Below are 22,015 nucleotides of genomic sequence, written 5' to 3'. Positions count from 1 at the left end.
TCAGATGACTTTCTGAACAAGAAAGTTTTATATGGATGGATGGGTGTAAGGCCTTGCCTTGAAATATTAAAAAGGCAGGAAAAGACAGCAGAGTCTGCTTCTCTTTGGCGTCGAGCCCAGATTGTCCTGCTTAACTGGAATTAAGCCCAAATCCTAACAATTCTGAATTCCATGCTGTCGGCCTTCTGCAAATGGGCCAGGTTTCCCGGAGAACGTCCGCTGGAGCGCTGGCAGAGGTGGGCAACTCGACGGGCGCCAGCGGACGCCGCCTCATCATGCAGCTATGCTCGTGTCCCCAGCGGCTCACCGAAGTGCCGGCAAGGGCTTGAGTTGGCTCCACAGACACATCTTGGGCACGTCCTTCGTGCCAGGCGCGTGCAAGGAGCGTGGTGGAAAACCAGTCTCCCTCAGGCTCCCTAAGGCCACTGGCTCCCTCGGGAACAATTCGGAGCAAGGAGCAGTGCACCCTTGGGCCTTCGTGGGCGGGGAGCAGATCCCAGAAGGGCCCTCCCGGCCCAGTCAGGTTTGGGGCTACGCTGAGCAAGGAGAGGGGGTGCAGAAGTCGGCTGCCACTCCGGGAAGCAGCAGGGGCGGTTTTTCCCTTTGCGTTTTTGTCTTTGGAAAACATTTTTACTATGTTTACCAATTGATTGCATAGAAACAAAAAGTAAGACTAATGTATATCCAACCACCAGCTTCATCAAGTCTTCACATGTTCCCATAATTGTTTTAGATTTTTTTTCTAAAAAGAAATAAAGTAATAACACAGTTTGAAACAGTTTATTAATTTCTTCCTGAATCTATTTCCTTCCTCCAATCCCCACGGGCAACTATTATTCTGAAACTGCTGTTATCCACTCACAAGTACGCTTTTAAACTATTTCTATACATGCGGGCATTCACAAAAATATTTCTTGATTTTGCTGTTTTTGAAATGCATCTTTATAAAAATGAAATTAAACTTATTTATTTCAGGAAGATGTGTGTGTGTGGGTTTTGTTTTTTGGATTTTTTTTTATTGTTGTTGTTCAGTAGTACTTTATATTCAACCATGTTGATCCATGTAACTGCAGCTCATGAATATTCCACGACTTATCTCCAATCTATAAACGATAGATTGCTTCCAATTGTTTTTGTTTGTTACTATAAACAATACTTTAAGATCATTTCCACATTTTCCATTTTCTATATTTTATTTCTTATACTTATGTGCAAAGTTTCTCTAGGATGTATAACCGTAAGAGCTGAGTCACTGAGTTGTAATGTTTGTGCATCTTTAGCACAAAATATCAGACTGTTTTCCAAACGTGTACAGTCCCGACAGCAGTGGATGAGCCCGTTAGCTGCTCTGCATCTTCATCAACACCTTGGCGGTTCTTGACGTTCTCATTTTGTGCCAATCTGATAGCTGCGATAAAATGTCTTACCATGGTTTTGTGTTGTATGCCTCTGATTACGAATGGGGTCAATCATCTTTTGTGTTGACTGACAGTTTATTATTTTTAAATGTTTAGTCATGTCCTTTTGTGCATTTTTCTATTGTGTTGTCTTTTTCTTTTTTCTTTTTTTTTTAAGAATAAGTCTTCTTTTTAAAAATTTTATTTATTTATTCATGAGAGATACAAAGAGAGAGGCAGAGACCCAGGCAGAGGGAGAAGCAGGCTCCATGCGGGGAGTCCGATGTGGGACTCGATCCCGGGTCTCCAGGATCAGGCCCTGGACCAAAAGCGGTGCTAAACCGCTGAGCCACCCGGGCTGCCCTGTGTTGTCTTTTTCTTATCGACTCATAAGAATTCTTTACATGTTCTGGACCCTAAACCTCTATTACAGGAGTTGCAGATATCTTGAGTTTGTAGCTTGTCTTTTTATTCTCTTTATGGTGTCTTTTCATGAACAGAAATTACTGATTTTAATATAGTTAAATGTATCAATTTTTCTCCTTAAAGTTTTGTTTTTTGGGTCTCATTTAAGGAATTTTTTCCCACCCCAAGGTCATAAAGCTCTTCTCATTTTTTTTCTCAATATCTTAAACATTTGCTCTTCACACTTGAGTCCATTCTGAATTTATTTTTATGATGGGTGTGAGATAAAGATCTATGTTCACTTTTCTCCATGTAGATAGCTAAGATTTTCGGGACCACTGACTCTTTCCCTACAGATCTGCATATGCCAGGCGCCCATTATCTGTAGGCTGGTTTCTGGTCTCTTGATTCTGCCGATGGGTCTGCCAATGTCTGTCCCTGTGCCGACACTGAATTGTCTTAATTTCTACAGCTTTATCGTTAGAGAAACACTGCTCAGGCTGACTGTGGCCCAGCTGTCATGCATTTGGCATCTGTCTCAGGTGTGTCATTTTTTAAAACCACATACCATCATTAATAGTTGCATTACAGTACACTGGAATGAGCTTGGTAAGCCTCCACTTTGTGTGTCAGCTTCTGTACTCTCCGGTGTGTGACACACGTATGCAGCAAACAGATTCTCACTGCGGGGACGCCTGGGTGGCTCAGCGGTTGAGGGTCTGCCTTCAGCCCAGGGCGTGATCCTAGAGACCCGGGATCGAGTCCCACATCGGGCTCCCTGCATGAAGCCTGCTTCTCCCTCTGCCTGTGTCTCTAGAGGCCTCTCTCTCTGTGTCTCTCAGGAATAAATAAAACAAAAACAAAAAACCAAATCTTTGTGATGTTTGATAACACTTTTGTTTTTTGCAATAAGCCCTTTGACAAAAATGAGCTCAAGGAAAAGATAGTGCATATTTAATTAAAAAATTAAATACTTAATTTTAATTTCTCAAGACAATTTATAATGAATATGCTAACTTTTATTAGAGAAAGAGGGGGACCTTGAAGAATAGACATCAGGAGAGACCATCTCTATAGGTAGGGGAAATGACCACATTTCCTTATGCTCATTTTACCTGTTTATATTTTATTTTATTTTTTTATATTTTATTTCTTATACTTCTGCAATAATATGTAACAATAGAAGAAATTTTACTTCAAGAGGTACTTCTTTACTTCAAAACTAAATTCACGATATGAAAGAAACTATGTTGAATTTATTAAACGGATGAGCAAAGCTTATAAACACAGCTATGTATTATACCAGTGGCCCCAGTTGAGGGCTCCTTGTCTCCCCGTCCTCTGCTTGTGACTCTGGAGTCCCGTCCCCCTCTAAGTGTGGGTTCAGCCATGTAACTCACCCAGGCCAGCCCAACGTGAGCAGGTGTGAACAAGCAGGGGCTTGAAAAGCACCTGTGCATCTCTGCTCGCTCTCTTGTGCAATGAGCTTATTCACTCCTGAATCTCCGCCCCAGCGTGGCAACTTGCCCCAGCTTGTCCGTCGCAGGGATATGAGAGACCAGTGAAGAGCAGCAGAGACCATCCTCATCCAGAAAACAGCCAGCCGACCTCCGGCCCGCGGGAGAGCTCAACCACGATCCATGCGAGATCCGATTAAGGCTCAGCTACCACAGACTTGTGAGCAGCAGGACTAAGTCTTCGGCGGGTTTGTCATCAGATTATGGTGTCAACGGATAACTGATACAACGCAGAAAAATGAATATGCCATGTAGAGAGGAGAAAACCCAGAAACAAAGAGGAAAATTTGGGTAAATTTTGCCGCAGCATCTTTAGACATCACGTCACAGAGAACTCGGTTCCCTTCACTAAGGACAGGCCGGAGTACTTCTTAAACTAGATTAAATCTTAGTCTGTAACACTTTTATGGGACTTTTTTTCAACAAGTGAATATTGAGATATTCACATACCACACAGTGCTCCTCCTTAAAATGTACAATTCAGCGGTTTTTAATATATTTGCAGAGTTGTGCAACCATTACCACAATCAGTTTTAGGTCAGTTTTAGAACATTTCATCACTTCAAAAAGAAATCCTGTATTCATTAGCAGCCACTCCCCACTTCCTTCCAACCATCTTGTCCAGTTACTGCAGCCCTAGGAAACCACTCACCTATTTTCTGCCTCTACAGATTTGCTTATTCTGGATATTTCCTATAAATCGAACCAATTGTGGTCCTCGACTGGCTTCTCTTAATAGGCGTAATGCTTTAAATTTTTTTTTTAATTTTTATTTATTTATGATAGTCACACAGAGAGAGAGAGAGAGAGAGGCAGAGACACAGGCAGAGGGAGAAGCAGGCTCCATGCACCAGGAGCCCGATGTGGGATTCGATCCCGGGTCTCCAGGATCGGGCCCTGGGCCAAAGGCAGGTGCCAAACCGCTGCGCCACCCAGGGATCCCAGGCGTAATGCTTTAAAGGTTCATCCACGTTGTAGTGTGCCAATACTTCATTCTTTTTTATGGTTGAATAATATTGCATTGTATGGATTATACTCTATTTTACTTATTTATTCATCAAGTGGTGGACATTGAGTTGTTCCTACTTTTTGGCTAGTATAACATACTAATATATACTAATTTATATAATATATATTAATATACTGTATATGGTATACATTAAATATATATTTTATGTACTATAATATATACTATGCTATATATGCTATTAGTATATACGTTATGTATAGTATAATACAGAATGATGCTTCTATGAACATTCATGCATATTTTTGTGTATAGCTGTATATATTTTGCTTTTGTTTCTCAAGTATATAACTAGGAGTGGAATTCCTGTTACATGGTTATGCTATGTTTAACCTTCTGAGTAATTGTTTTTCAGACTGTTTTTCACTGGCTGCACATTTTACATTCCAGCAGTGTATGAGGGTTCTAATTCCTCCACGTCTTTGCCAAACTTGATATTGTCTCATTTATTACAGCCATTTTAATAGGTGTGAAGTGGCATCTCATTGTGGTTTTATTTGCATTTCCCTAATAACTAATGATGTTAACATTTTTAAAATGTATTTGTTAGTCACCTGTGTATCTTCTTGGAAGAAATAACAATTCAGATCAATTCAGATATTATGCACATTTTTTTTATTTTTTAAGATTTATTTATCTTAGAGAGACAAAGTGGGGGGGAGGGGCAGAGGGAGAGGGGGAGAGAGACTTTCAATAGGCTCCACTCTCAGTGCAGAGCCCGACACCAGGCTGGATTCCACAACCCCAAGATCATGACCTGAGCTGAAGTCAAGAGTTGGACGCTCAACTGACTGAGCCACCCGGGCGTCCCCTTATGCACATTTTAAAATTAGGTTGTCCTTAAAACAGAATAGAGAACTATGCTCAACTAATCTTTGACAAAGCAGGAAAGAATATCCAATGGAAATAAGACAGTCTCTTCAACAAATGGGTTTGGGAAAATTGGACAGCCACATGCAGAAGAACGGAACTGGACCATTTCCTCATACCACACACAAAGATACACTCAAACTGGATGAAAGACCTAAAGGTGAGACAGGAATCCATCAAAATCCTAGAAGACATCATGTTTTAGGAGGAATCCCACGGGGAAAGAACAAAGAAAGTGTTGGTAAAAAAAATAATGAAGGCTATAAAGAACTTTTTAAATATAAGCAATTCTTTTCCGCTATTCTTCATACTCATCCTGAGGACACATGATTAGCTGGAAAGAAAGGCATCTTCATAGTGAATAAGCAGGGCAGGCTTGTGACACTGACTTTTAAATGTAAGTTGAGTGTTTTCTGGGACTACTACTACTATAGGACCTTTGCCAAAAAGCTTACTTAATTCTTTTTTTAAGCTTACTTAATTTTTAAAAGAGTAGTGTGATTCCATAAATTAAACTCTGTTCTACAAATAATATAAGAAATATTTATTTCATCCAGTTAAACGCTTAATATTTTCTATTTCCTAGTAAAAACAAAAAATTAGGGACTCCGGGTGGCTCAGCGGTTTAGCGCCACCTTTGGTCCAGGGCGTGATCCTGGAGACCCGGGATGGAGTCCCACGTCGGGCTCCCTGCCTGGATCCTGCTTCTCCCTCTGCCTCTCTCTGTGTCTCTTGTGAATAAATAAATAAAATCCTTTTCTTTTTTAAAGATTGTATTTATTTATTCGTAGAGACGAGAGAGAGAGAGAGAGAGAGAGAGAGACAGAGAGAGAGAGAGAGAGAGAGAGAGAGAGAGAGAGAGGGGCAGAGACACAGGCAGAGGGAGAAGCAGGCTCCATGCAGAGAGCCAGACGTGGGACTCGATCCAGGGTCTCCAGGATCACGCCCTGGGCTGCAGGCGGTGCTAAACCGCTGCGCCACCGGGGCTGCCAAATAAATAAAATCTTAAAAAAAAATTCAAGTATATGCTAGCTGCCAGGCCAATTAATTTTTAGTTTGTACCTTTCTCTTTTATTAAATACACAAGGAAAGTTTGAGGATAATATCTAACAGCTAACAGGGCTATTTCTCATTTTTATACATGATTCTTATTCTAAAAAGCCAGCACTTGTATCTCATACATTCTACACGTTTAACAGAAAGTACTTTTTTTTTTTTTAAGATTTTATTTATTTATTCATGAGAGACAGAGAGAGAAAAAGGCAGAGACACAGGCAGAGGGAGAAACAGGCTCTCCACAGGAGCCTGATATGGGACTCAATCCTCAAACCGGGGCTGCCCTGATGAAAATTTTTATATGCCAATTTAAAATGTATGAAGGAGGGGCACCTGGCTGGCTTAGTCTGTAGAGCATGCGGGGTGGTGAGTTCGAGCCCCACGTTGTGTATAGAGATTACTTTTTAAAAATTTTTTAAAAATCAGTTTAAAAATGTATGAAAAAACACAGGGCTCGGGCAGCCCGGGTGGCTCAGCGGGTAAGCGCCACCTTCAGCCCGGGGTGTGATCCTGGGGCCCCGGGATCGAGTCCTATGTTGGGCTCTCTGCATGGAGCCTGCTTCTCCCTCTGCCTGTGTCTCTGCCTCTCTCTCTCTCTGTCTCTCATGAATAAATAAATAAAATCTTAAAAAAAAAAGAAAAAATACAGGGCTTAAATAAATGAACTTAGTGATTACGTCATTGAAAATATTTGAAGACCACTGTAATAATTCCCAAGTAATGTATATTTCACAGAGGCCTACCTGAAAGACTGTGGCTTTCAATGTGCTCTAATCTCTGCCTTCTTGTTAAATCAAATCCACTTGCAAAAGGAACTATTTGGAACATATCTGCTGAGAGGCACTTGAATTGTGGTCAATGCAGCACTCAATAGTTTATTCAAAGGTCATGATCATGAATGATTATTTTAAACTCCTCATTGAGGTATGGCTGAGGACTGGAGCCTGGCCTTCCAAGATACCCTTGTGGGGAGATAGTCACTGGTTAAAGTCTCTGCTTGGGCCAAGTGGGCAAGACAGTGTCTAATTATGTCAGTGTCCAGGAATGGTTTGGGAAGTGGTAGGCACAAGGGGTTCAAGTATAATTGCGGGACTATCTTATCAGTGTGTAGGACCTGGGATTTGGGAATTAGACTATATTACACTCAGGAAAAGAAAGGCTTAGGAGGTAGTTTGATAGGTGTGTCCACAGAGCTCTTCCACTAGTAAATTCTAAGGATGAAGTAACCATGTTCCAGTTTGTCCAGAAGGTAACTGGACTCTGTTGTTGTGGTATAATTATTAGTAGTCCCCTGTGATACCCTGCTTTATAATAAGAAATATATGTTTGGTCTTCCTCCCTGCTTCTGGTACAGAGCTCCTAAAACCCGTGGAATTTCCTAAGTGATAAGAGTGATAGACATGTGGGCTCAGTTACTTAAGTGTCCACTTTTGATTGCTGCTCAGGACATGATCTTGAGGTTCTAAGATTGAGCTCCCATGGGGCTCTGTACTGGGCATGGGACCTGCTTAAGATTCTCTCTCTTCTTCTACCCCTCCCTCCCCACTTTCTGTCTAAAAAAAAAAAAAAAGAAAGAAAGAAAGAAAGATAAAGGTAGCTTTGTTTATAATAAACCTTTTTTAACCACACCTGAGTCTAAGTCAGTAAGATGACTTTCAGAAAATACCTAAGGATTGGGACTGGTTGCCAGGGGAACCAATCATGTGACTGAAGGGTTGAAACTTTCAGTACTGTCCTCCCCTCACCTCCTGGGACGGATCAGGGCTAAAGGTTGAATAATTGTCAATGGTCAATGATTTAATCAACCGTGACTATGTAATGATGCCTCCATAAAAACTCAAAAGGAGGGGGTTCGGAGAGCTTGTTTTGGTAAACACGTGGAGATACCATGAGAGTAGCTACGAGAGAGCATGGAAGCTCTGTGCCCCTTCCCACATACCTTGCCCTATATATCTCTTCCATCTGGCTGTTCCTCAGTTACATCCTTTGATAATAAACCTGTGATCTCATGAGTAAAATGTTTCTAAGTTCTGTGAGCCCATCTAGCTTATTAATAGAACCGAAGGAGGGGGTCATTGTAACCTCCAATTTATTTATTTTTTTAAAGATTTTATTTATTTATTCATGAGAGACAGAGAGAGAGAGAGAGGCAGGGACATAGGCAGAGAGACAAGCAGGCTCCATGCAGGGAGTTCAGTGTGGGACTTGATCCCGGGACTCCAGGATCATGCCCTGGGCTGAAGGCAGACACTGAACCGCTGAGCCACCCGTAAACCTTTGATTTATAACAAGTCAGAAGCCCAAGGAGCAACCTGGGCTTGCTATGGTATCTGAAGGGGTGGGCAGTCTTGTAGGACTGACCCGTTAACCTGTGGGACTTGACGCTATCTCCAGGTAGATAGTATCAGAATTGAGGAAAATTGTAGGATACCCAGCTGGTGTCAGAGAATTAGCAGTGTGGGAAAACAATAGACTACTAGAAATAGGGGTACAGAATCATATCCCCCTTTCATCTCCAAAAGTGTTTCAATTGTACTGTAAATTATATGGAGTTTATTATAAATGTTTATTCACAATTTATGTACTTATCTCGTTGTGGACCCATAACGAAGAGTTGGAAGGACTGGCACTAGTCCACAGACCATGCTTTGAGTATCACAATTCTAAGCTGTCAGAGTAAGATTTCTAGGAGTATATCCTTATTGTGGGTATTCGATGAGTGTTTGTTCAGGCAAACAGTGCTGAAGTACTTAGACCACAGTCCTAGATTTAACACTCATGTGGATGAGGGGTGGCTTCCTTCTTGTTCCCTAGACATAACCATATGCCTTCAAAATCCAACTAAGAGCATATGGACTGCTGGTGAAATGATCTCAAGAATCCATGGCTCATGGGATCCCTGGGTGGCGCAGCGGTTTGGCGCCTGCCTTTGGCCCAGGGCGCGATCCTGGAGACCCGGGATCGAATCCCACGTCGGGCTCCTGATGCATGGAGCCTGCTTCTCCCTCTGCCTGTGTCTCTGCCTCTCTGTCTCTGTGACTATCATAAATTAAAATAAAAATAAAAATTAAAAAAAAAAAAAGAATCCATGGCTAAGAATGGCCCAGGGATATCCATACTGCTCTGACCATTTCAGGGACCTCAGTTTACATTTTACATCACTTATAACAAGTATATCTTAATTCAATTCTTTAATGTGCCCATTTCAGTCAATACGACAAATTCCCAAAGTGAAATTGGCTTGATTCCCAATTTAAGAAGGAACCTGGCTAGATGTCCATTAGCTTCACCCAACACTCCATTAAAATTCCTTAAGTGACTCAGAAAAATATTAAGACTCATAACAATACTGCTTATCTAGGATAAGTAAATAGGAAAAAAACCTAATAGGTTTATAAAAAGATTCCACAGCATAAAAAAGCAAAACTCAGCGCTCAAGACATCAAAGAAGGCTACCTTTTGAACAAAATTTACTAAAATCAATTTCTGAAAAAAAGCATCTACTTCATATTTGCAATAAAAATGTAAAAAAGTGGACCCACATACACACAGAAAACCTGGTAGATGAGACACAAATGAAGATGAAAATGAGGAACCGGGAGTCATGAAAGAATCAAAGGAAGGTAGATAAGGTAAGGGGCCTATGTAAGGAAACTAAAACGCAGAATCTAATACTACATTAGATGCAGTAAAAAGCTGAAAGGTACAGAGGACAAACTACAAAGCAGAGGAAACGAAAGAGGCATGACAATGATGAGAGATGACATCACGGACTCAAAGGACAGAAAATGGAGATCTGACACGTACACAGTTGTTCCAAAGAAAATATGAGATTTTAGAGGCATGAACCCACAAAAGCAAGAAGAAAAAGTACAGGAGACAACAGCACTAAATTTTTGGAAGAAGGGAGCATTTAAGATTAGTAAATATTTAGCAGAGGGAAGGGTGCATCTAAAGGCAGCAGCAGAGAAAGCTGAGAATAAATGTCATATATACTACTGAGTCTCCAAAAGGCTCAGGAGTTGATTGCAAAAGGTACCTGTTGAAGGACCGGTTGAAAGTTTAAGAAGCAGTCCAGATCTCCTCCCTGAGTCTGCAGGGCCAGGTGACTGCCCTCCCCAGCCCTGGCAAAAGACTAAAGGTTGTTCTCTGAAAAGAATAAAATAGAGGACCTTTCCTCTGGCAAACCAAAGTAAAGTACTGATGCTGAGAAGATTGAGGAATTGCACACTGCATGCTGGGTCCCCTTGGCCTCTCCTTTAGCCGGGTTCTCCAACACAGATGACTTGGTCTTCACCTCCTGGCAGTATATCGGACACATCTTTTCTGGGGAAATCTGACCAGCTTAGGCCAAAAGAAATGAACTTCAGAGGTTTACCCTAGAGTGCTGCTTATAGTCAACAAATCCTATCGGAGTACTTGGTTTCTAGTCAGCTTATCAAATCCCCCAGTCTCAAATCTGAACACACAGCCAAGGACTGTCACATGTTAATTAAGGAAAGTCTTGATACGACACAGAGACCAAGTCAGGCAAATAAGTAGGAAAAGGGCACTCATTGGAAACAGAGACCACGCAAGGAAAACAAACAAACAAAAACCATTAGTCCTCAAGGAGATATTATATTCATGAAGTAAGAACAGAATCATATAAAAAGAAATGATTAAAGAATGAGTCCTTGAAATTAAAAATATGATAAATATCTTAAATATTCAATGGAAGAATTAGAAGATAAAGGTGAGGAAATATTCTACTAAATAAAAGAAAACAAATGAAAGACATTTTTTTAAACAGAGAGATGGAAAAGTGAAGGAGAAAATTTCAAAACAAAAAATAGAAGAAAAACAGATGGGTAAAAAAACCATCAGTGAGATAATTTAAAATTTCCAGAACTGCAGGATATGCATTTCTAGAAAAATACTGGGAACAAATAGAATATCCTATAAGCAGTGAGAAAGGGAGAGAAAAGAGAAAGAGAAAGAGAGAGAGAGAGAGAGAGAGAGAGAGAGAGATTCACATACAAAGAGTCAGTTATCGGAATGGTTTTATTCTAAGAACAATCCTGAAAGCTAGAAGATAATAGAGCAATGCCTTAAAAATTCTGCAAAAAATTATCTCTATCCTAGAATTGTATACCAACCAAATAATCAAGTGTTAGAGTAGAATAAAAACATGTCAGACATGGTATTTTTCCAAAAATTTACCTTCTGTCCACTATTCTAGACAAGGTACTAGGGGTATGCTCTATCAAAGTAAGAGGTTAAACCAAGAAGATGTGGGGTTCCAACAGAGGAGGAGGGCAAAGGGAATTCCCAAGATGATGGTGAAGGAAAATCCAAGGATGTCAACTGCATATCAGGCTCAGAGGGCAAATAGGCCAAACGGAAGCAGTCAGAAGATTTATACAGGAAGAGGAGATTGATTCAATACCTAATGTGAATGATCATCTCGACAACTGGTAAAGGGCTTGGAGCTGAATTAGTAGAAAGTATACAGAAAACTAAGGAAATGAAAAAAGAAGATAGCTATTAACTCCAGGAAAACCAAAATGTTCCATGACAAAAGAAAATCAATAATCATACCACGTGGCTCCAGTGTGAATAGTGTTTACTTATTAATGATAATGTAAACACTGACTACCAACCTAACCCAAATTATGATATGTTGCAAGATGGACATGGGAAGGGTAATTGAATGTGGTGGATGCTGGAGAAAAAAAGGAAGCAAAGTTATTTTCTACCATAGTGGGAAATCAATAGATTATGACAAAAAGTAAAAATCTAAAAGTAGCAATAAAGGCATATTGTTTAAATACAAAGAGTTAAAGACCAAAACAATCAACCAGGAAAGGTGAAAATAATTACTTCCTGGAAGGGAGAAATAGGAAGCAAGTGGGGAGGAGACTGCTATTTTTCAAAATGAACCAGAGGGAACTCCTTTGACTGTTTAAACTGTGTCATGTGTAACTTTGATATAAATGAAAACTTAAAAAAAATTAAAGCAAATAACCAAGGATTGTATTTCAATATATAATACTGACAACTTCCCTGAGGTGAAAAAAATACCTGATTTTGTAGGCACGGTTAATTAAAAGAAACTATTACCTAGACTTAACCCTTGTAAGTTTTGAACTTTAAGGATAAAGAATCCTACAGTAAAATTTACTATAAAGGAACAAAAATAGGGGAGGTTTTAGACTTTTCCTCAAAAATAAACATTAGATGACAATGGGGAAATTTCTTTTTTTTTTTTTAAATGGGGGAATTTCTAAAGATTTGAAGGAAAAAAATATATCCAGGAATTCTAGAGTCAACCAATGTATCTTCTCTTTAAGGGCAACAAAGACACATTCACAGATATCTTTAAAAGCATATCATCCTCACATCTTTGTAGAAAAATACTGCTTGATGATATATTCCACCTGTTTGAGAGATGACTCAAAAAAAACTCAAAGATCATGGTATAAAAGAACCCTCTAGAGGCATTAAGATAAGCAAAGAATCTCATCAATATAATTTTATAATTGCAGTTTCAAAGCAATTCAAATATGAAAATTGTTATTGAAAGACAAAACAATAACTTCATAATAGTAACAGCTAACATATTTATAAAGTTATAAAGATAGGCTCTAGTCTAAATGCTTTACATGAATCATCTCATTTAATCTTCAGAATACCCCCATGATGGTAAGTACCATCATTGTGCCCACAGTCATACATCTAGTATACTGGCTATTTAACTGTCTCTATGCTGTGATCCTGAGGTGGTAATTCATATTTCCCAAACTTCCTTGGCAGCTGGCTCCGTTTCTGCTAATCAGAGGCACTGGGAGACCGTGGGGAGGCAGCAGGAGAGGAGGCCAGTCCTGGCTTCCAGTACACTGTCAACAGCACACTGGCTCTAGCTCCCAGCTTCTTTGGGCCCTCCCAACATGATGGTAAAAACAAAAACAAAAAACCAACAAACAAACCCAACTGTATTTATATCTGGAAAAAATGCTAAAAGGAAATTGATCAAAATGTCAACAGCAGAAATAAATGGAAAGACATTCTATGCTCACGGATTGCAGAATTAGTTTTGTGAAAATGTCCATACTACTCAAAGCAATCTACAGATTTGGTTCAATCCCTACCAAAATACCAACGGCATATTTCACATAAACAGAGTAAAAAAATCCTAAAATTTGTAATGGAACCATAAAAGACCCCAAATATCCAAAGCAATCTTGAGAAAGAACAAAAGCATCATGGTCCCTAATTTCAAACTATGTTACAAAGCTATACTAACTAGGGGTGCCTGGGTGGCTCAGTCAGTTAAGTGTCTGCCTCCAGCTCAGGTCATGATCCCAAGTTCCTGGGATCAAGCCCTGCTTTGAGCTCTCTGCTCTGTGGGGAGCCTTCTTCTCCCTCTCCCCCTGCCTGCTGCTCCCCTTGCTTGTGCATGCTCGCTCCCTCTCTCTGTTAAATAAATAAATAAATAAATTAATTAATTAATAAAAAAAAACCCAGAGCTATACTAAGTAAAACAGTATGGTACGGAGATAAAGCAAATATATCAATGGAACACAACAGAGAGTCCAGAAATAAATCCCTGCATATATATGATTAATTAGTTTAAGGCAAAGAAGCCAAGAATATACAATAGGGAAAAAAGTCTCTTTAATAAACGGTGTTGGAAAAACTGGATAGTCACATGCATAAGAATGAAACTGGACCACTATCTTACTTGAACCTGAAGCTATAAAACTAGATGGAAACATAGGTAGTGAGCTCCTTGACATAGGTCTTAGAGGTGATTTTTAAAAATCTGACACCAAAAGCAACAAGAGCAAGAATAAACATCAAACTAAAAAGCTTTTGCACAGCAGAGGAAACCATCAGAAAAGGCAACCTACTGAATGGGCAAAAATATTTGTAAATCATATATCTGAAAAAAAGAACTCATAAAACCAACAGCAAAAAAACCCCTCAAACAATCCAATTAAAAGATGGGCAGATGTGAACAGAAATTTTTCCAAAAAACCCCAAAAAACAGATACCCAATAGGTAGACTAAAAGATGCTCTATATTATTAATCATTAGGGAAATGGAAATCAAAACCACAATTAGACATCACCTCACACCTATTAGAATGACTAGTAATCAAAAAGACAGGAAATGACAAATGTTGGTGAGGGTGTGGAGAAAAGGGAATTCTTGTGCACTGTTGGTGGAAATGTAAATTGGTGTAGACATTATGGAAAACAATATGATGGTTCTTCAAAAATATTAAAAATAAAACTACCGTATGATCTAGCAATTTTACCTCTGGGTATTTATCTAAAGGTAACAAAACCACTAACTCAAACAGGTATCTTCATCCCCATGTTCATTGCAGCATTATTTACAATAGCCAAGATATGGAAATAACCTAAGTGTCCATCAGTGGATGAATGGATAAAGATATTGTGGTATATATATACATGATGGACGATTACTCAGCCACAGAAAAGAACAAGATCTTGCCATTTGTAACAACAATGGATGGACCCAAAAGGCATCACGCTAAGTGGAATTAAACAAAGCCAAACACTATATGATCTCTTTTACATGTGGAATCTAAAAACATATATATATTAGTCTGTACAGAGAATAGACTGATAGATGCCAGAAGCAGGGTGTGATGGGTGGGGAAAAATGGGTGAACTGTTTTTTTTTTTTGTTTAAATTAATTGACTTAAAAAAAAAAGATGGAGAGCTGTTTATAGGACATAGTAGTATGGAGAACTGGTAGAAAAGGCAAGGATAGACAATTGCGCTCACGTGCTTTGCTGGAAAGAGGTGGAAAAAATGGGGTAGTTGCTGGAAGAGAATGAAAATTCATGGTAAACTGATATTAAACCAATGACATCAAAATAAACTGCAGGAGAAGGTGGATATGAGTGACCTACAACATCTCAGGTGCCTTTCATATTGTTACAGAAGACTGAATATCCTGTATATTTTCTTTATAAATATTTTGGGATTTGCTGATCGTCAAACATGGGGTTTCAGGTCTAGAAACCTTTTTTTTTGTTTGTTTTTTGTTTTTTTAGGTCTAAAATCTTTTGTGATGAAGGAATTCTTCTAAAAGAACATTTCTGTGGTTAATTAGACTATTAGAACTCAATCTAATTAGGACCCTGATAAGCATGAAATATGTCTCAGTATTTTTTTCACTAAATTGTTTTCATTAAATTACTAATTCATTTGTTTGAAATATTTCTTGAGCACTCACTATGTATGTGTGTGTGAGTTGATTGCTAAGGACAGAAGGATGGGCGTGATGTAATCCTGAAGGGATAAACAGGTAAACCAATGACGATGCTATGAATTGATTTGGGCTATGATGAAGGTACATTCAAAGTTCTGCAGTAACAGTTAAGCAGCAGAACAGAAGGAGAAGCTGAGATTTATAGGGCAGCTAAAAACAGAAAGGGAGATTTAGACCTCCAGTAGGCTATTGGACTGGATATGCTGAGAGGTCCTTGAAATTTTGAACTTCTTGGAAAAACAAACGGTCAATGCAAAAAAAACAAAAACAAAAACAAAAAACATTCAATAGCAGTTATCTCTGAGTGATTTTTATTCTGAGTTGGTTTTTACTCTTCATGCTACTTTGAATGATTATGTAATTATTTTTCTAACCAGAAAACAAAAACATTAAGTGCTCTTGTTAAAGAAGGAAAATGGTTGTTATAATTTCCCTTCTGCTAAATAGTGGTTTTCAAACATGAATATGAATCAGAATCACCTGGATGGTTGGTGAAAGCAGATTGCTGCCTTCGCCCCTACCTAAATACGTTCTGGCTGTTTTTACTATGTGCCTTTCTTAACATTTTTAGTTCTCTGTCATTTAAAACAGTTAATTTTACAGGATACTTTAAATTCCTTGAAAGTGAGGATTATATTTTATTCACTTTTAACTCTCTGCTCGCTCTTTAAGCACTAAGGAGTTGCTGAAAATAAATTTCTGCAAACTGTATCCCTGTGTACATTTTTAGTGTTGGAGAAAAATATAACAATGATAAACATGTCAATTATACTTCAGGAGAGCGGGCAAAAATATTTAAATTAAAAACGTTTTTTTAAAATGTTAACCAAGGGATCCCTGGGTGGCGCAGCGGTTTGGCACCTGCCTTTGGCCCAGGGCACGATCCTGGAGACCCGGGATCGAATCCCACATCAGGCTCCCGGTGCATGGAGCCTGCTTCTCCCTCTGCCTGTGTCTCTGCCTCTCTGTCTTTCTGTGTGCCTATCATAAAAATTTAAAAAAAAATAAAAAAATAAAAAAATAAAATGTTAACCAAAAGTGGAGAAAAAAAGTATATGGTTCCTCCCCTTAAGCAATGCATTTGATTGGTTCCTTATTTGGTAATCAAAGTTAATGGTCTGAAGGGGGCCTGATAATCTGGATTTCTAATATATTCCATTGGACTAACAGCTGGCAATCTAGAATGGCTACATGGTGCAAGGGAGATGACAAGGGTTTTGATTCTGCCTCTGTCCTTTGCAGGCTCTGTGAGCAACACCTGACATATGTGAACACTTGGCCTGTTTCCGCATTGACAAAATTAAAAGTAACGCGCCCCTCGTAGGTGTATTGTGGAGGCTGAGTGATACGATTAAATATCCAACACGGTGCGGGCCTTGGTTAAGGTAGTTAAGTTTATGTTGGTCCCCTTCCTTTTCATTTCCTCTTAGGATGCACCACATCTTGCCATAACTGGGTTTACTGTGACAGGAGTTAGCCAACACCACAGAGCAAGTCATTTTCTCCTAACCTAACAAACCTTGCACATCCCTCTGCTACTAACAAACTCTTCACCGTTCATCTATAAAATTGGGGATAATAGTATAATAGTATCTACTTTAATAGATAAAAGTATCTACTTTGCAGAGATACATACCTGAGGGTTAAAGATAATATGGGTTTTTTTAAAATTTTTATTTACTTATGATAGTCACAGAGAGAGAGAGAGAGAGAGGCAGAGACACAGGCAGAGGGAGAAGCAGGCTCCATGCACCGGGAGCCCAATGTGGGATTCGATCCCGGGTCTCCAGGATCGCACCCTGGGCCAAAGGCAGGCGCCAAACCGCTGCGCCACCCAGGGATCCCTAAAGATAATATGTTAAGTGCTTAATACAGGGCGCCTGGGTGGCATAGTCGGTTGGGTGTCTGCCTTCAGCCTGTGTCATGATCCAAGGTCCTGGGATGGAGCCCCATATTGGGCTCCTTGCTCCCGCTCCCTCTCTCTGCTGCTTCTCCTCCTTGTGCTCTCTCATGCTCTGTCAAATAAATAAATGAAGTCTTTTTTTTTTTTAAAAGGTGCTTAATACAGTAACTGACATATGAAAAATACATAGTAAAAGTCATTTTCTTTTCCCCTTTTCTCTCCCACCCCCTGGGGAGGGGGGAACAGAGGAAGAGGGAGAGAAAGAATCTTAAGCAAGCTCCATGCCCAGGGTAGAGCCTGATCTCACAACTCTAAGGTCACGACCTGAGCCAAAATCAAGAGTCATCTGCTTAACTGATGGAGCCACCCAGGCACCCTTCTCTTTGATTAGGTATTTATCCAAAGTATCGCCTAGACTAAGTTCAAAAGCTTACCTAGTCCAGAATACTTCAAATCACTTTTTCTACCTCAATCAGATGGCTCTCTTCTATGTCACATTTAATTGGAAGTCAGTTATTCGGCTTGGTCAAGTACTGGAAAGGACACACACGACATAAACTACTGTATTGAATGCTCAAGGAGACAAGTAGAAGACTACGCCCTGACTCTGAGTACTTGAGGTGACAATATACACGAAAAGTTGAATAGGAACGCAACGAAGGGTGGGACAAATTACACAGACGGTAACTGTGGTAGGAGCTTTGGGATGCTAGTGGCTGGTCTGTGATTATCTCGCACTCAGGAACAAGAAAATTATTAAGAGTTGTAAGAGAACACTGGTTTTATGGCTGAGAAAATAGGTCCAGAGATCTAAGTGATCTAGGGGAGAGCTATAGAGTGGCAGAGACTTCCTGTCCCCTGGTCCCTTGCTGCTTGCAGATACATTTCTAACTATTTTCAAGTATTTTAGTCAGTCTATATTTGTTTTTTCTAAGGAGGCAGTGCAGCGTAGTTAGTTAAACACTGGGCTCTAAGCCAAAAAAAAAAAAAAAAAAAATCTGTTTGAGCCCTGGCTTTGCCAGGTCACCATCCGTGTGACTTTGGGTAACTCATTTTTCTCTATGCTTCAGTTCCTCCAACTAAAAAATGAGTACAGTAATAGTACCTTATTTCACAGGGTTGTTAGGAGGATCAAATAACTTATTATATATGTAAATAATTAAAAACTGGAGTTTTGTCATTACAATTGTCATTTGTCTCTGACAGAGACTTTTTCTCACATTTTTTGTTTTTTCTTTCTTTTGCTTCTTTTGAAAAAAACCTCCTCAAAGCATACAGGTGAATGCTCATTAGCTACCTTAATCCTATTAGATAAAAACAAGCTTTTGTTCCTCAGGAAGGAGAGTTGGGATTTGCATGAAGTCTGGCCTAGTCTGGTAACAGGAATGTCTAGGATAGTAAGAACGGAGATAGCAACAGATTCTAGGACCCAATAGAACTTCTTCAAAAAAGCCAATCAAGATCAATAGACATTGAGAAGGATGGAGTCAATGAACCTAATTCCAAATAAGCTTTCCCATCTATTTTAAGGTCTATTCCAAACTTCCTAAAGACAAAATCTAGCCTTTTAAGGAAAGCGCAGAGAACATGCCTCCGTGGGCTTCCTTTGAGGGAATGTTTTAGCAGGTGCTGCATTCTACCCTGGAGGTGGCTGCATGAATTTGTGAGCTGAGGTGACAACATTGACTCCCTCTGGAAGAAAAAAATGCTGTCTCTGCACGGGAAACTTAACTACAAAGGCACTACTTGAAAAGGAGGAGGAGGAGGAGGAGGAGGAAAAGAGGAAGGAGAGGCACCAGTCACGGCTCAATTCAGTATTCAGAGTCAAGAAAGCAAGAACCATTTTTTTCTTCTTCTTCCTGGAGTACTTCTCTTTCCTCCCCTCAAACGCCTGTTGAAAAAGTTCTGGGATGAATTGCAAGCCAAGAGTGCTGTCACAGAATTAGGGAGAGCAGGGTTGGGGTGAGAAATAACCTATATTCAGGTAGTCAGAAAAATCATGGATTGTTGGGGGGAGCAGGGATTTGGAACTACCTTCAGGATCATCCATCCGGAAATCTAGGGATGGGGGCACCTGGGGGCTCAGGGGTTGAGCATCTGCCTTGGGCTCAGATCCTAATCTTGGGGTCCTGGGATCCAGTCTCTGCATCCTGCTCCCTGTAGGGAGCCTGCTTCTCCCTCTGCCTGGCTCTGCCTCTCTCTCTGAGTCTCTCATGAATAAATAAATTAAAAAAAAAAAAAAAAAAGGAAATCTAAGGATGGAGAAGGGTACTAACCGGCTTTCCAAATTTTCTGTATTTGGTAGTTGAAAATCACGTTGTCCACCCAGTGGACTTTGTCACTCAGGCGGTGTCAGGGTAAAATAAGCATCAAGGAGGAGATCTTGAAGTGAAAAAGAAACAACAGGTCAGCCTTGGGCTCCTGGGTGAGGGGATTTATGAAGGTCGGGCCCAGCCAGAGCATCAGCAAAAGTGGAAGAATCAAGCACCACCGGCGGCGGCCCAGCCCGGAAGTTTGGGATCAGAGCCAACGATTTGGACCTGCCAGCACCCCCGGGATCTGCCGGCTCCCCAGGACCTGCCAGCCCCCCAGATCTGCTGGCTCCCCCAGACCTGCACACAACCCGGACCTGTTGGTACCCCAGGACCTGCCTGCTCCCCCAGACCTGCCAGCACCCCAGGACCACCTGGCATCCCCAGACCTGCTGGTATCCCAGGACCTACTGGGACCCCTGGATGTGCTGGTACCCCAGGACCTGCCGGTACCCTAGGACCTGCCGACCTCCCCAGACCTCCGGCTCCCCTAGACCTGCCGGTACCCCAGGACCTGCTGGCTCCCCAGGGCCTACCAGCATCACCAGATCTGCCGACACCCTGGACCTCCCAGAACCCCAGCACCTGCATGTATCCCAGCACCTGCCAGCTCCTCAGAACCTACCGTGTACCCCTGGACCTGTCGGGACCCCCGTACTTGCCCTGCACCCCTGGACCTGCGGGCTCCCCAGGACCTGCCAGCACCCCTAGATCTGCTTGCTCCCCCCGGACTTGCCTGTACCCCAGGACCTGCCGGTTCCCCAGGACCTGCCCTGCACCCCGGACCTGCTGGCTCCCCCAGATCTGCCGGCTCCCTAGGACCTGCCCTGCACCTCAGGACCTGCCGGCTCCCCCAGATCTGCCGGCACCCCAGGACCTGCCCTGCACCCCAGGACCTGCCGGTACCGCAGGACCTGCCGGCTCCCCAGGAGCTGCCCTGCACCCAGGACCTGCCCGCATCCCCGGACCTGCCTGCACCCCAGGGCCTGCCTTGCACCCCAGGACCTGCCCTGCACCCAGGACCTGCCCTGCGTCCCAGGACCTGCCCTGCATCCCCGGACCTGCCTGCACCCCCGGGCCTGCTCTGCACCCCCGGACCTGCCCGCACCCCCGCACCTGCGTGCACCCCAGGACCTGCCTGCCCCGCACACACCCCTTTAGTCGCCCGGAGTCCCGGAGCAAGCACCGCTGGCTGCGCTTCTCCTCCGCGAGCGGGTCCCCGACAGCTCGGAGGCTGCGGGCCCGGGGGCTCGGCGGGTCGCGCGTGGCCTCGCCGCAGCCGCCCGCACGGCTCTCGCCCTGGCCCCCGCCGTCCACTTCCGGGCCGGGCGCCGTCCCGAGCCCCGCGGGGCCGCCGGGGGCTGAGCCGCCACGCCGCGTCCTCCAGGTGTCAGCCTCCATCCTCTCGGGAACAACAAGCCCCAGAATCCCTTGGGCGGGGAGGTCCCGCCGCGTAGGAGATGGCTCCAGAAGGGCGGAACGCGCAGCGGCCTCCCCGTCCCCGGCAGCTCCTCTAGCGCATGTGTTTAAGCAACCGAATCCCCGCTCGCGCAGCAGCCGCTGACACCGTCGGGCCTCCGAGGCCGCCGCGCCGCCTCGCTCGCCCCCGCACCCCCCCCCCACGCTCCCCCTCCAGGGGCATCCTGGGAGTTGTAGTCCAGCCGCGGCCCGGCGCCGAACTACGTGTCCCAGGGTGCCGCGCGGCCCGGCCGTAACAGTTCGCCTCCGAAACGGTCCCCTCGCTGAGACGCCCCGCGCCGCCCCCGCTGCGGGGTCTCCCTTCTCCCTTCTCGCCCGTCGCGACAGAGCGGCGGCCGCGGGGCGGGGGCAGCGCCGCCCCGACAGGCACTTCCGGCGGCGGGTCACTTCCTGGTTGGGCGGCCGGCGCGGGGCGGGCGGGCGCGCGCGCGGGGGAGGGGCGGCGGGCCGGGCTCGGCGGGGCGCTCGGGGATCAGCTGGCGGCGACCGCGGCCCCGGCTCTCGCTGCAGCGCTGGGCGGGCCCGGCGGCCGGGGCGATGCTGCGGGGCCGGTAGCGGGGCGCCAGCGGCCGAGCCGTCGCAGGTGGGTGCCGCGGGGATGCTGCCGCGCGGGGCGGGGGGGGGGGCAGTGCCCCGGGGTCGGCGCTGCGGGGGGGGGGGCGGGGGCCCGGGGACGGCTCCTGCCCCGCTGGGACCCGGCGGCCGGGCCCGTGAGTGTGTCACCGACCCATCCCCGGGCGCCCTCTGCTTCTGTCATCAC

The 22,015-nt window shown here is 43.1% G+C and overlaps 2 protein-coding genes across 9 annotated transcripts in view; one reads left to right on the top strand and one right to left on the bottom strand.

The window, feature by feature from the left end:
* Positions 1-2,819: 2,819 nt before the first annotated feature.
* LOC129512203 (translation initiation factor IF-2-like) lies at positions 2,820-22,012 on the bottom strand. Its single transcript, XM_055329455.1, has 4 exons — positions 21,983-22,012; positions 20,930-21,900; positions 19,741-19,846; positions 2,820-3,539 (listed from the first exon to the last, which is right to left on the bottom strand). The coding sequence occupies exons 1-3, from the start codon at positions 22,010-22,012 to the stop codon at positions 19,834-19,836; spliced, it is 1,014 nt and encodes a 337-aa protein (XP_055185430.1). The 3' UTR covers positions 2,820-3,539; positions 19,741-19,833.
* Positions 21,703-22,015, top strand: part of AAK1 (AP2 associated kinase 1) — a 148,226-nt gene continuing 147,913 nt past the window's right edge. For all 8 annotated transcript variants that reach the window (XM_055328165.1, XM_055328168.1, XM_055328166.1 and 5 more), the window contains exon 1: positions 21,703-21,838. The gene's annotated coding sequence lies outside the window, so the exon portion shown is untranslated. The remainder of the gene's footprint in view (positions 21,839-22,015) is intronic.

This window comes from Nyctereutes procyonoides, unplaced genomic scaffold (genome assembly GCF_905146905.1).
Source record: "Nyctereutes procyonoides isolate TBG_1078 unplaced genomic scaffold, NYPRO_anot_genome, whole genome shotgun sequence".
NCBI lineage: Eukaryota > Metazoa > Chordata > Mammalia > Carnivora > Canidae > Nyctereutes > Nyctereutes procyonoides.
Note: the sequence above shows the minus strand (reverse complement) of the source record. Positions and strands in the feature narration are given on the sequence as shown.

Excerpts from the sequence above, each read along its gene's own strand:
- LOC129512203 (XM_055329455.1), bottom strand. The coding sequence starts at position 22,012 with ATGACAGAAGCAGAGGGCGCCCGGGGATGG. Across the intron at positions 21,901-21,982 it reads CAGAGGGCGCCCGGGGATGG|CGCCGACCCCGGGGCACTGC; the intron begins GTCGGTGACACA and ends CCCCCCCCGCAG.